Source organism: Podarcis tiliguerta, assembly GCF_965153285.1.
Source record: "Podarcis tiliguerta genome assembly, chromosome: 1".
Lineage (NCBI taxonomy): Eukaryota > Metazoa > Chordata > Lepidosauria > Squamata > Lacertidae > Podarcis > Podarcis tiliguerta.
Window position 1 is genome coordinate 28,352,693 of NC_139534.1, and position 14,390 is coordinate 28,367,082.

The window sequence follows — 14,390 nt, forward strand, 5'->3', positions numbered from 1 at the left end:
CCCCTCCCCCTCCTTAGATGGAAATGTCCAAAGAGAAAGAGCTTAAGTGACCTGCCAAATGACCATTTCGGTACTAGAGTTCGGCAGGAATTCCCGGTCTGTTGGCTTTTGACCCTCTCTCTTGGATATCACTCATATGAGAACAGATGCCGGCTATGACAGCATTTGTATGTCAACGTGTTAATTGTTCACTTCATCTTACCTTAATTTACTGCCACAATGGTGACACCGGAAACATGATTTATGAAAGGTCTGCTTGTCGGCAACCAGGCATTCCATTGGATAGACTCTCTTTTGACAAAGTAGGCACGTTTCCTTTCCCTGAACTTGCAGTTTCTAGAAATAAATAAGTCAGGGTCTCAGAGCTATTACTCATTTTTTTCCCCCTTCACGCTCTGCACCAAACGTTTTGCCACCACTAAGAAAGCTGAAATGCTTGACTCACATTGAATTAACACCTAAGATTCCAGTTTAAAGGGCCAAATAAAATCCATGTTGCATCATAACCTATACATCCTTGGGAGACTAGGCTCACCTGTTTACTTGGGAGGCACAGATTGCGGTTTAATATTCCAAGAGGAAGAGTGACTCATGCTTCCTACTTTTACATTTTCACTGTCATGTGCCAAGCAGGAGCTTGCATAGCGAAGCTGCATATTTCTGCAGCCGGAGCTCGCCCACACCTTCCCACTGGGGAGGCGATGCATATGTTCCCCCTTAGCACATATTTCAGTGGAAATGCCTGTTTTTCCTCTTTCACTGCATTGGGGATTTTCGAGAGGCAGCAGATCATACATTTTTAAAGGGTTGGCTCAACAGCGTTGATCAATAGTCCAAGACATTTTGTGTTATTTACTTTGTTGAATCAGATCTGTTCTCCTTGGACAACGTGGATTATTACAGTGATGTCGATCCCTTTGTGTGTGTTTGTGTGGGGGGCTTGATGCTGTTTAGCAATGAAGTTGCTGCCAAGGTTTGCGTTGCTGTGCTCTCTGCGAGGGACTGTGTTCCATCCAGGAATGGATGAAACCAGCTGACCAACTCCACTCCACAGTCCCGCCGCCTGTGTACTGAAACTATAAACCAGAGCTGACTCACCTATGCCCACCCCAGATGTTGTCAGATTACAACATCCATAAGCCCCAGCTAAATTTGGCCAATGTTCAGGAATGATGGGAATTGTAGTCCAACAACATCTGGGGGAAGGGGCACAGCTTAGACATCCTTGCTAAAAAGAAGACACTTCAGAATAAATGACAGCAATCTGGATTTCTTTTCTTTTTGAATTACATTTGGCCAGAAGAAGAGAGAATGAGTTTTGGAGAAATGTTTTGTTCTTGAAATACCCTGTTTAGGTTGAATTAATCTTTTGAATTATGGTGCTGGAGGAGACTCTTGAGAGTCCCATGGACTGCAAGAAGATCAAACCTAACCATTCTTAAGGAAATCAGCCCTGAGTGCTCACTGGAAGGACAGATCGTGAAGCTGAGGCTCCAAGACTTTGGCCACCTCATTGAGAAGAGAAGACTCCCTGGAAAAGACCCTGATGCTGGGAAAGATTGAGGGCACAAGGAGAAGGGGACGACAGAGGACGAGATGGTTGGACAGTGTTCTCGAAGCTACCAGCATGAGTTTGACCAAACTGCGGGAGGCAGTGGAAGCCAGAAGTGCCTCGTGTGCTCTGGTCCATGGGGTCACAAAGAGTCGGACACGACTAAACAACAACAACAATCTGTGAATATTTTACATGTGCTCCTCTATGTTTAAATGTATTGACACTGTGGTTATTTTTTGTTTTTTTGTTTTTTTGCATTTAGACCATTCATACAGTTCTTAGGTTGCTGATTTAACTGTTTTTAGTGTTATTTAATTGGAATTGTTTATATTAAGTATTGATTTTTGTGAGAAATTACGGTAGCTTATAATTACTGTTGCTTTTGTACTCTGCATATTGATATGTTAGGAAGCAATCTGAGCCCTTGATCCATGTTCCTGGAGGGGGTTAGAATTGGGCAAATGCCACTCCATCCAGCTCTGCTGAAAGGGTAGCTCTATTGCCATGGATGCCCCATTGCACCTACTGAAGATGGTACTGCCATCTGTATTCCTGCTGACAGTAGCTGGTGCAAGGACCCCAAATGTGGGTGTTATATGGGGAGCAGCAGGAGTGACCAAGGGTTTTCTGGGTCCTAAAATGGCCTCTTTTCAAGTTAGGGTCTTGATTTGGGCCTTTCTGCTGCTCATGCTCAGAGCTGAAACAGGAGAGAGAGAGAGAGAGAGAGAGAGAGAGAGAGAGAGAGAGAAATGCCTCCACCTCTGCCAGAAAAGGTTTAGGTAAGGCAATGGTCCCACGACTCTGATTTTCCCTGGGACCAGATTATTCTGATTTGAATTGCTCTGTTATTATACTTTTGACATTGATGTATTTACTGACATGTTGTACATATTATTGCTATGAAGCACTTTGAGCTCAACTTTGCTGTTGGAAAAGTGGCATGCAAGTAAATCAGATGGAATCCTTCACAGATGAAGCCCATCACCACTTTAATTATAGCAATTAAAATGGATTAATATGGCATCAATATCATCACCCTTTGTTTTTAGTCTCTTAGCTGTGATATAACGTCCTGAAATGTTTTTATTGCTGTTATTATGACCCTGATTATATTGCTTATATTTTACAAGGTTTTTAATTGTTTTAAATCTTGTACACTACTGTGGGAAAATATTTTGAATGAAGGCTAATAATTTCTTTAAATAAATAAATATCCAGGGAGGCCAAAGAGTTGTTGGGGAGGGGAGAGAAAGGGGCAGGAAAGTCCCTTTCTATGAGCTTCTTTTTGTTTTCTATTCATGGGTTCCAAGCCCATATGTTGGTTTCTGGAACAGAGTGTTTGGAAATCCCAAAATCCTATGGATGTAATCACCCTCAACAGTTCTGGTAGTGCAAGCATTTCTGGCTATGCAATTAAACTTCCCCTCCCTCTTTTCTTCCTGTCCAACCCCACGAACCACTTAAAGCTGTTTCAGATGGTTGTGGAGAAACCCACTGTTATGTACTGAAGTTCTCACCCTGGGCCAGCAGGGGGATACTGTAGATAGTCATGCAAATAAGGGATCGAAAGTGACGTTCAGTGATTGGATAGTTTTAGAAAACTGTTACAGTTACGTTGTACTGGAGCTCTATATAAGCAGGCTGACTGAACCCTTCAGTTCAGCTCTGTTCTGGCCTGTGAATAAACAAGAGCTGTTTGAAGAATCGCTGTGACGTCTGATATGTGCACCCACAACTTAACACCCACCACATATTTTGGGGATGTGCAGGCAGAGAAGAGGGAGAGGAAGTTCTGTGGTGCAGCCAAAAGTGTTTCCACTAGCGGAACTATTTACCTGGATAACATCTAGTGATTATATCCATAACTTCATTGCTCCTTTTCACAATGTTTTTTACTGCAATTAGTGTCTTCAGTCTCTCCTTCACTATAACATGTATTTGAAATAGTATGAATGAAGTGTTTTCATCAAATCAGTGCAATATTATTGTGCTTCCTTTCCCTGCTCCATCAATTTGTGCCCATCCCTTGGCACAAACATCATTGAGAGTGCCTTCCTATGGGAGAATCATTTTTGACAATAATTCCACACGCCACAGAGTAGAACTCCAAATAAATGCAACATTTTATGATGTCTTCTTTCTCTCTGTCTGGCATTCTGAGGTTTCAGCCCTAAACACACTTCTATAATTGGATCATTACCACGGAGCACATTGTAAGGGCTGAGCTATAAATCTCTTTAAAGGCCTGCACATATAAAACAAAATGAAGTTGCATTAAGGCAGGGGTAGCTAACCTGCCACTTTCCGAATGTTTATGGACTACAATATCCATCATCCCTGACCTTTGGTCATGCTGGCTAGGGATGATGGGAGTTGTAGTCCAAAAACATTGGGTGGCTGGAGACAAGACACCCCTGCATTATGGGCATACTCTTCTAGGAAAAAGTCAAGCACTAGCCACTTTTTTTAAAAAAAATGATGGCTGCAAAAGATCATATTAGTTTTATATGCCATGCAGATCCAAAGACCTTCATTCAATTAAGTGCAAAAAAACAAAACAACCCACACATGTTAGCATACTTTTAAAACTCAAGGAATCAACAAAAGTATCTTAAAACAAATGTCATAGTATGTTAATTATTTTGTTCTAATTTTAGTGCTCAGGAGAATGTCATTCCCAGAAATCAAATTTAACATTTGCATTTTTCAACCTAAATCTAGGTGAATCCCACACTTGGCACATATATCAAAGCACATGCCTTTGGAAAGGAAAGATTTCTGAGACACAGAGAGTTGGGGTAAGTGGGAGGGGAAAACACCAGCAAATAATTGTTAGTTGGAGTTATGTAGCTTCACTCTTCCAATAGACACATTAATTGCACTCCATGTTTCATTGCCAATGGTGCCATACTCTTCCCAAGTTGTTAATACCTGCTTCACACGCTGCATGCTTATTTACCACTGATAAACTCTGCCTCCTCATGGAAGCTACTTCTCACTTCGGCTTCGGCAGCATCAGACACCGTGTAGCCGAGGCTTTTGAAGACTCTCTCGCTTTCTTGCCATGTCTTCTGAAAATTCCTTAGCAGCTCTTCTGGTGAATCAGCAGCAGAAATATCCAAGATATGCCCTGAGATGACGTCTTCATAGGTTGGCGGTGCACGCTTGAAGCCAAATCCTGACTGCATCCCATCTGCACTTCGTGATGTGGAGGTGGCAGTTCTCGATTCCACGACGGTGTTCTCAAACGTATCCATGCCGGAGGAGCATTCAGTGTGGAACTTTGCATCAAAGCACACCCTGGGTTCCAAGGGATGCTCTTTAATGGCACATTGCTTTTGCTTGCAAGGTGCGTTTTCCTTGGGTTCTCTTTGCCACTTGCCTGGAAACTTTTGGAAGCTATCTAATCTCTTCTCACTCTCTTGGGAAGTTTGGCTCAATTCCTCTTTCCTAACCCTATGCCTTTCTTCTTTTATTTTACCACCGATTACACCATTCTCAACATACTTTTTCTTTGTTTTCACCTCAGCCACTGGCTTATCATGAAGTGTTCCTAACACTACATGTATTTTATCCTCACTCTCCTTGCCCAATCTTTCAGATGCAGACAGTTCCGTCCTTATGGGAATAATCAATTCAGGGACTTCGGCCTTCTGCGCAAGACCTTGAGGACCAGTCTTAGAAACCTCAATATTCTGAGTCCTGCTGACAGAGTCCATATTTTGTCCATGTGGCTCTAAGCCTTCTGGAATGTTTCCTCCCTTTCTGGAGATGTGAGTCTTGTTTGTTTTGGATTCGTCACGAGCTTTTTTCACTGTACCAGCAGTTATTTGGGATTCATTTACGGACGACATTTTTGAAGTCAAAACATCAGATTGCCGTGCCTCAATCTTGATTTGTCGGCGGAGTGTTGCAGGAGATTTCACTATCTCTGACCTCTTTTCCACAATAGGAACTGGGGTTACTGATCGGTTTTGCGTTGCTCCTTGAGCGAGTTTTACTGTGGTGTCTTTAAGCTTGGCCAGCTGCTCAGAACGGCTTCTTGGAGGAGAGGGGGAGAGGCAGGCAGCTGGCCGCTGCACCTTAGACGTTGGTGTAGTAGACCTGGGAGGTGGTGATGGTGGGACTGGGGTACTTTCCCTTTGAACAGGAGACAAGACCTCCCTGAGAGGAGATTCAATGCATCTAGATTCAATTGTAATGTAAGTAGGTGAAGGTGCTCTCATTCTTAGGGTTGAGGGTGAAGAAGTTCTGGTTTCCGAAAACCTGTGTTCACTAACTTGCTGTTTCACCTCTCGATGTGCCCTTGTGTCTTTGATCATCTCTTTAGTCTCCTGTGATTCTTTCCTGCTTGAACCAATGCTTACTTTAGCTGTCTTTTGCAATGATCCCCCAACTTTAGGAAACTCTTTTCTCGGTTTTTGGGGTTTTGTGGAATTCATGGCTGTCTGGATGGCCTCCTCAAAGGATTCAAGCATTTTGGTGGCTTGATCTTTAATCAGCGATAACTCTTCTTTCATCTTCTCAACATCATTCCCTTGTGTGAAGTAAGCTAAGTTTTGCTTCCTGTCTTGCTCTACCAACCACTCTGGAATGACATTTAAGAATGCCTGTAATGTTTTGAGCCCATTTTTATTCGGCTCAGTTTCAAACTCCTTCACTCTGGACAACACCTGCTGTACTTCCTCACGTTTCCTCAAAAACTCTAATATATCTACTGGGCTTTTCTCGTTACTCTGCAGTGATCCTCCTGGTGAAACGGATGATAATGTCTTTTTCTGTGCCAGCTCCTGTTTCATCTCTGTTGCCTTTAAAAGGCCCTTTTTCTGCTGTGTGGACGTTTCCTGGGCATATTCCTTTCCTTGTAGGCTGCTAGTTTTCTGGGACAGTTTTTTATTTTGGGCATTTGTTTCTGAAACAAATGTTTTCTCTTTCTGTGAGATAGATGTCTGTGACTCCTGATGCATATCAATTATCTTTTGCTTGACCATTTTCTCTGATTTATTGCTAACCTCGTCTTGTTTTCTTTGGATTATTACTTTCTCTTCCTTGGGGCAAGCGATGACTTGCTTCTGCTTTCTTTCCACAGCCAAGGAGACTCTTTCTTGCTTCATTTCTTCTGTCCCTGTTTCTTTCCTTTGAACTAATATTTGCTTCACTTCACTTGAATCTTTCTCTCTTCCGTCCTGCTTGCCTTCTGTATATTTTAGGAGTCCTTTCCCCAGTTGCGTCTTCTCATCAACATTCACCTGGTTATTTGTCTTTATGGTGCTTTGCTTTTTTCTGATAGAATTGCTTACATTGTCTTTCTGTTTCTCTTGAACTTCTTGCTTCACAGCATTCTGGAAGCTAGTTCCCTCTTGCTTTTTATGCATCTCAGACTCCTTGTGGGTTTCATATGAACTTTGTTCTAAGGTGGGAAGCTTGACAGTTCTTACATTGAAAGTAGGGGAGACCAGTTTGCTTTTGGGCATGTGCAAATGCTCCACATTTTTATGTTGCTCTCCTACATGCATAGGATGTTCTTCATGGGTCTGTACCTTCTGAGAAGACACACAGTGCTTTGTTAGGTTTTCTGACTCACGCATTGATGTTTTTTGAGTGTGTTCCTCTGCTGAGATCCTAACAATGGTCTGAGACTGTTCAGCAGCTAATACCGTTGACATAGACTGCAGTTTATTGCTTTGTGACACCATGACTTGTGCCTTTCCCTGACATTCAGGCTGAGTGGGCCGATCTGGAGCTGAGGGCAAAAGGCCTGGCAGAGGGGTTTGATCCTGTTTGTCTGGTTTTAGTACTGGCAGACAATGTTCTGGCTCTGTCTGAACTGAACTTCCCGAAGCTTCACTGTTTCTTCTCATAACCACTTTGCAAACATCTTGGGTTTGCTTCTGCTCCATCTGTTCCCTTTGCTGCCTGTATTTTTCTTCTGCAATCATTAAAGGGGTTTTGAATTTTCGCACATAAGGCTTAGGACTCGCTTGTGTCACATCTGCTGGCAGGGAAGGAGATTTGACAAGCGGGAATGTTTTCTTTAATGGCGAGGGCTCCAGCTTGATCACTTCCATAACTGATGCCGGCCTTCTAACCTCTTCAGCCCTTGCACAAACTCTTTCTTCTCTCTTTTCACAGCTAACAACATTCCTCGTTGTTGTGCTTTCCATGTTTTCTTCCATTATTTTTGTGGCATTGTTTTCTTGGTGCCTCTGGACAATGCTTGGGTGAACTTTGTGAGATGTTTTAGGCTGGGGTGCTTCTGACTCTTTCGTAAGTTCTATTGGAGGATGTTTCTTGCTGTGTGGGGCTTTGCCAGGCTTAACACTGGCATGAAGCTGAGTCGACTGCTGCAAAGTGTTGTCTAGACGTTTGAGGAAATGTTCTTTCCTTTGCTTTGCCTGATGAACAGCAAAGGGCTGAGGAACAGGAGATGAAGCCAAAGCCACCAATTCATGCTCATCTTCGATAGGGGGCGGAGGTGGAGGAGGAAAATGTTCATATTCGGCTTTAGCCTGTCCTATGGGGGGCGGAGGGGAAGGAAAGCTTTGTCTGTCAGAAGCCATCATGAAATGAGTCAGAGGAGGAGGAGGAGGCAGAGGAAGATCTGCTTCAGATGAAGTCACTGATATTGGGGGCGAAGGGGGAGGTGGAGGCGGAGGCGGAGAATCAATTTCTGTCCTGTCTGGGTCTTTGGGGTTTTTGTTTGGATTCAGTGGATTTTTCACCACACCTCTGAAGTCCGATGCCGCAGCTTCCACTTTAGCTTTTCCTTGAAACTTCACTGTGGATTTTTCATTTTGCTGGATAATGTCTTGCTTCCTCTCGGCTTCTTTAAATTGGCTGTGCATTTCCTGGGTGACTCTGACTTTTTTATTGGTTTTAATATTCTGCTCTGATGCCATGGAAACCTCCGCTTGGGTCGCCTTAACATTCTTTTTCTTCTCTTGGCAAACTGCCTTTGAATACTGAGATTGTTTTCTATCTTGCTGCGCCCCTTGCGCTTCAACATGACCGGTTGCTTTGGAAATCACGCCAGTTGACATGTTGACCAGCTGCTCCGCACCCCTGCAATGAGAGCTGTGCTCACGGGCCGACAATTTTGATTTTTCTTTCCTCTCCTCCTGAACGCTCATGTCAAAATATTCTTCATCTTTACATTCCTGGAACACATTCTGCTTCTTTCCAGTCATTACTTGCTTTGCAGACGGTACAATGCCGGGTGAACTGCCTTTCCGCAGCATTCCACCTCCCTCTGACTTCTCTGTTCTTTCGCTTTTCTGAATACTGCTAGGAAGAGCAGGTTGATCAATCACATATTGATCTGTATGACTTTTCGCTTCCCTTTTCACAATGTTCTGGACTCTGACCTTATTCGTGGACTTATCCACTTTCTCGGTGACCTTGTGCTGGGAATTAGATAAGCACTTCACATTCTTCTTATCTGACTCATGTGCCTTGCTGCTCCATTTCTGAACAGAATGGATTGCTCTGGTGCCTCCAGTGAGAACGCTTGTCTCCCCAGACTTCATTCCTTCATGAAGTTCCCGGTGACATTCTTCAATATTATTTTGTGAACTTTCAGTTACATTAACTTGCTTCTTGACTAATTGCTGAGGGGGCTCATGCAGTTGCTCGGTGAGCCTCTTCATCTCTCGGCCGGTGCCTGTTTGCTGCAGCTTTGTTTTAGTTTCTGCAGAAGTTTCAAGAAAGCTCTCTACCTCCACCTGAACATCCCTCCTGACCATTTCCTCTTTGCTGACGCTCTTGAAAGACCGTTGTGCTGCTTTTAAAGACCTCAGTGTGGATTCAAGGTCACCCCGAACAACCTCTTCTCTCAATACCTGGCTTTTTGTGTTTCTTGCTTTCTCCAGAGATTCAATCGCTTGCTTAATATCTCCAGGGATGACATCAGGCTTTTCTGTTTCCTTCAGCTGAGAAGCCGATTCTTTAAGGGACTTCAGAATTGCAAGGATGTCAGCTTTTATAATTTCTTCCTTCTCTGTAACAGTTGTTTGATTTATGGCCTGGCTGAGGGAATTTAAAGCTGCCTTCAAATCACCCCTTATAATTTCTTCTTTGCATACATGACAAGATGTATTTTGTGGCTCTGTTGTAAAGATTTTAACTGCATTGCACACATCTCCAGGGATTATGTCAGTTTCCTCAACTGTCCGCTGAATTTGAGACTTCTTTTTCTTAAGCAACAGTTTTGTAGCTTCAACATCACCACCGATGATTTCCTCCTCCTCCTCTTCTTGATTATGTCTTGCAAATGTTTCGTTTTCCCCTGTCTGGAGTAGTCTCAAATAATCTAGTGCCCCAGCTTCTATGCATGTTGTAAAAAACTGAACATTTCCCCTTTCTGAATCATCTATTTTAGGTCTTTCTGATATTTCATAATTCATTGCAGAAGAGAGAAGGCTATGAATTGTACGCTTCACATCGCCACATATCACTTCTTCTTGCTCGATTTTATCACTATCCTTTTTGTGAAAGAGAGAATAGACTGTCATGTTAATATCACCTCTCTCATTTTCCTGAATTAAAATTCCACGTTTTACAGAGCTGTCCTTACTAAACAGGTTTTTTATGGCTTGCTGTATATCACCTCTCACTACCTCTTCCTTTTCAATGTGAACATCTGTTGATCTATTCAGCAATTGCTCTTTTGCTAAATTCACATTTCCCTTTTCATCTTCATTGACTTTGGTTTCCCTTTCAATGGGGCCTGGTTTGGACAGCAGGTTCAACATGATGTTGGCTAAATCTCCTCTGATTATCTCTTCTTTCTGTATTTCAGGAGCCTCCTGATTCATAAGTTTATATTTTGTCATTCGGACATCGCCAATTTCATCTGCTTCCAAGATGATCCCATGGGATTCTACGACTTTGTGAGAATAAAGTTCCTTTAAAGTTTCTTTCACGCTTTTCCCTATGATTTCTTCCTTTTCAACTCTGCTTTCATTGAATTCATGGAAAGGAGTTGTTTCAAACAGCCACGTCGTAGTCTTTACATCTGCCTGTGGAATTTCTTCTTTATCTATTTTTGTATCGTTTTCGTCCGTTTCCTTAATGGAGTCCAGAGGCTGGTTTTCAAAAAGCCACACTGCATGCTGAACATCACCTTCTTGCACATCCTCCTTTGTTACTGTCTTGACATCTTTATACTCTGACCCCTCTCCTCTAATCTCATCCATGGTGTGTGTTTCAAATAACCAAGTAGACGTTTTGACATTGCCTTGCTGTATTTCGCTGACACTCACTGTTCTTACATACATGCCTCCTTGGCTTTCTTCAGACTCAAATAATTTCTTGTTGGCCTTCACGTTGCCACCCTGCACAGTGTTGACTGTGGGTACAATGAATTTTTCCTCATCTGAAATGGTGTCCAGCGGCTGTGTTTCAAATCGGTACCTGACCGAACTAACATCTCCTTTCTGAATATCTTCCTGGGTGACAGATTTTATAACATACACATTATCTGATTTGTTTATCGATCCTAAAGGCTTTGTTTCAAACAACCACCGCGTTCCACGTACATCCCCATGAATTACTTCTTCCTTCTTCACGGTAGTCACCTCATGATAATACCCTTCTTTGTCTTGAATTGCGTAAAGTGGCTGGGTCTCAAATAGCATTCTGTAACTTTTCACATCCCCTTTGGCTATTTCTTCTTCACTTATGGTTTTCTTGGTGCTGACATCTACAGAAGATTCATCTTTAATCTGGTCCAAAGAAAATGTCTCAAAGATGAAACATCCTTTCCTCACATTTCCACCTTGTATGTCTGTAACAGTTTTAACTGAGGTCCTGTCTCCCTGGTGGTCTGTTATTTCGTCAATTGACTGGTTCTCAAAAAGCCAACAGCAGCGCAAAACATCCCCTTTCTGTATATCTTCACTTTGGATGGTTTTAATTTTGTTCACAACTTCCTCTGAGCTGACATTTATTGAGTCTAACGATTGATTCTCAAATTTATACCGCATGGTGGAGACATCTCCAGGCTGGATGTCAATTTCCACCACCCGCTTGAGTTCTTTCTCTTCTTCTCCTTGGATATTTTCTAGGTTTTCAGTCTCAAAAAGGAAACAAGCTGTGCGGACAACATTTCCCTGAATGTCCTCCTGCTCCACAGTGTGAAGTTTTATGGCTGTTTCTGCTTCTTCCCTGATTGCATCGAGAGGCTGAGTTTCAAAGAGCCAGGTACAGGTCTTGACATCTCCTCTGCGGATTTCTTCACTGTCTGTCGTGACCTTCTCTTTGTCATATAGAGATTCCATTGGCTGGGTTTCAAATAACCACCTGCATGTTTTAACATTCCCCTTCACAATTTCAGTTGTCTCAGTCTGTTCTGTGCTTTCTTCATCTTCCACGTTGCTAAAGTATTTAATGGAGTCAAGGGGCTGAGTTTCAAACAGCCACTTGGCTGTTTTCACATCACCTGACTGTACTTCTTGTGAGGAGATCCCTTTGATGATCTCAATTTTTTCAATACTCTCGTCAAACTGGTCAATGGGCCTTGTCTCAAAGAGCCACCTGCAGTTCCTGACATCCCCTCTCACAACCTCCTCTTGTCGAATTGTTTTAACTTCATGATATTTTCCATGCCTATCTTGGATGGCATATAATGGAGTTGTTTCAAAAAGACCTTTGTTTAATTTTACAGCACCTCTTGTTACACCTTCCACATGGATTTTACATGAGTCGTCGTGTTTTCTGAAACGGCACATTTCAAATGCATGTTTGCAGCTGCTCACATCCCCCTTGTCAATTTCCTCCAGTCTCACAGTTCTTATGACTTCTTTCTTTTCCTCTCTAATCTGTTCAAGGGGCTTAGTCTCAAAAATCCATTTCTGATGCCTCACATCCCCTTTTTCTTCCTCAGTGGCAGCCATTTTCTGAAGCTTTCCAACATCTGGGCTGTCTTTCAGCATATCCATTGGCAGTGTTTCAAACAAGTGTTTTGTGGTATTTACGTCACCTCCGATTATTTCTTCTGTGGGTAGAGGATTTTCATCTTCACTTTCCTTTAGAGTGTCAAGAGGCTGAGTCTCAAAAAGCCAGCATTTTCTGCAGACATCAGTGCCTAGGATGACTTCTTTTTCCACCACAGTTTCTTCAGTCTCCTCCTTAATGGCATCTAAAGGCTGGGTTTCAAAGAGCCATTTTGCCCTGCCTACTTCACCTTTGACACCCTCCTCCATGGAGATTCCACGGACAACTTTGATTTCCAAGGAATCTTTGTTGATCATGTCCAAAGGCTGCGTTTCAAACATCCAGCGCACTGTCCTGACATCTCCTCTCTCAAGGTCTTCTCTGTGGACAGTTTTAATCTCTAGCATTTGGCCCAAATTGTTTCTAATAACATACATCGGTAGAGTTTCAAAATGCCTTATACTTCTCTTCACACCGCCTTTAATCTCCTGTAATTCAGATCGGAGCTGCAGCAGCTTAGCTTCATCCACTGAATAAAGTTGTCCAATGCTATCCAGATGTTGTGTTTCAAACATATACCTCACCGTTTTCACATCTCCACCAGTGATCTCCTCATCAGAGGTTTCATTGGATTCCTGGTCTTTCTCATGGTGAATTTTATTCATTGAGTCCAGTGGCTGAGTTTCAAACATCCACGCGGCTGTGCGGACATCGCCTCGAGCCAATTCAGGAATTCTGTCTGCGCTTTCAGTGTTGTCTGAAGAATGTCCCCCCAGTGCATCAATGGGCTGGTTTTCAAACATCCAGGTGGTATACTTAACATCCCCACCTGCAATGATTTCTTGACTGGCAATGCTTTTAACATTGTCCGGGTCAGGAGATTCATCTTTGATGGAATCCAGAGGCTGATTCTCAAAGATCCACCTCATAGATTGGACCTCTCCCTTGAGGATTTCATCCCACTCCAGATATTCCCTTTCTGGGCTCATGCACTTCTGAGGGCTGCTCTCTGTGTTTTCAAAGACGTACCTCGCCTGGCGTACATCTCTTGCAGTTGAGCTACTTATTTCAGTGTCACTAGACACGATATCAGAAATATCATTGAAGTAATCTTTTTCCAAATTCTTTCTCAATTCTGGGTGGATGTGTTTGTACAAACGCTTTAATTCGTAAAGGTTTCTTTGCTTGGAATACAGATCTTTGGGAAGGGGCTGCTTCAATGGAGAGGGAGAGGATTCAGGGGACTGGGAAAACTCTGTCATTTCAGGTGGAGCCTGTAGTAAGTCTGGAGAAGGTGGAGGAGGAAACTCCTCTGTACTTGCATACTTGGAAGAGCAGCTATAAGCTGCAGCTGAGGCAGCAGATGTGCACTCGGTTTCCCTCGCCATATATATTCCCTGCTGTCTATTTGCAGAAGCCACTTCAGCAGAAGAGGAAAAGGCTGCAGAAGGCCAGGCCATTTCTTGATACTCATTTTCAATCTTTAGGGGACAAAATTAGTTGTTTCTTTTAAAAAACGGTTTCCTTGAATTCATTCTATATAGTTCACTCAGCCCTCCCAAGTGCTAAGCAGCAGGAGCTCAAATTTCTAATCTACCTGAGAACAAAACTAATGTCCAACAGTGTGATTCAACATATTGGGGAAGGGCCATTGCTCAGTAGTAGAGCATCTGCTTTTCAGGCAGAAAGGTCCAAATTTCAATTCCTGGCATCTGTAGGCAGGGCTGTGAGAGTCCCCAGTCTGTTATGCTTGAGAGCTGCTACCAGTCAGTGTAGACAATAATAGGCTAGATGGGCCTACCTGGTAGAAGGCAGCCTCCTACATTCTGTGAATTAGAACTGGTGGAATTCATCCATAGCCTCCATTACTTCAACAAGGTAGTTTGTTCCGATATTATTTATC

The 14,390-nt window shown here is 42.9% G+C and overlaps 1 protein-coding gene across 1 annotated transcript in view; it reads right to left on the reverse strand.

Annotated features, from left to right (window-relative positions):
* Nucleotides 1-14,390, reverse strand: part of XIRP2 (xin actin binding repeat containing 2) — a 77,997-nt gene that overhangs the window by 4,709 nt on the left and 58,898 nt on the right. Inside the window, exons 7-8 of the mRNA XM_083404269.1 lie at nucleotides 4,515-13,968; nucleotides 203-336 (exon numbers count right to left, since the gene is read on the reverse strand). Of these exons, the coding sequence (XP_083260395.1) occupies nucleotides 242-336; nucleotides 4,515-13,968 (9,549 nt within the window). The 3' untranslated portion in view covers nucleotides 203-241. The remainder of the gene's footprint in view (nucleotides 1-202; nucleotides 337-4,514; nucleotides 13,969-14,390) is intronic.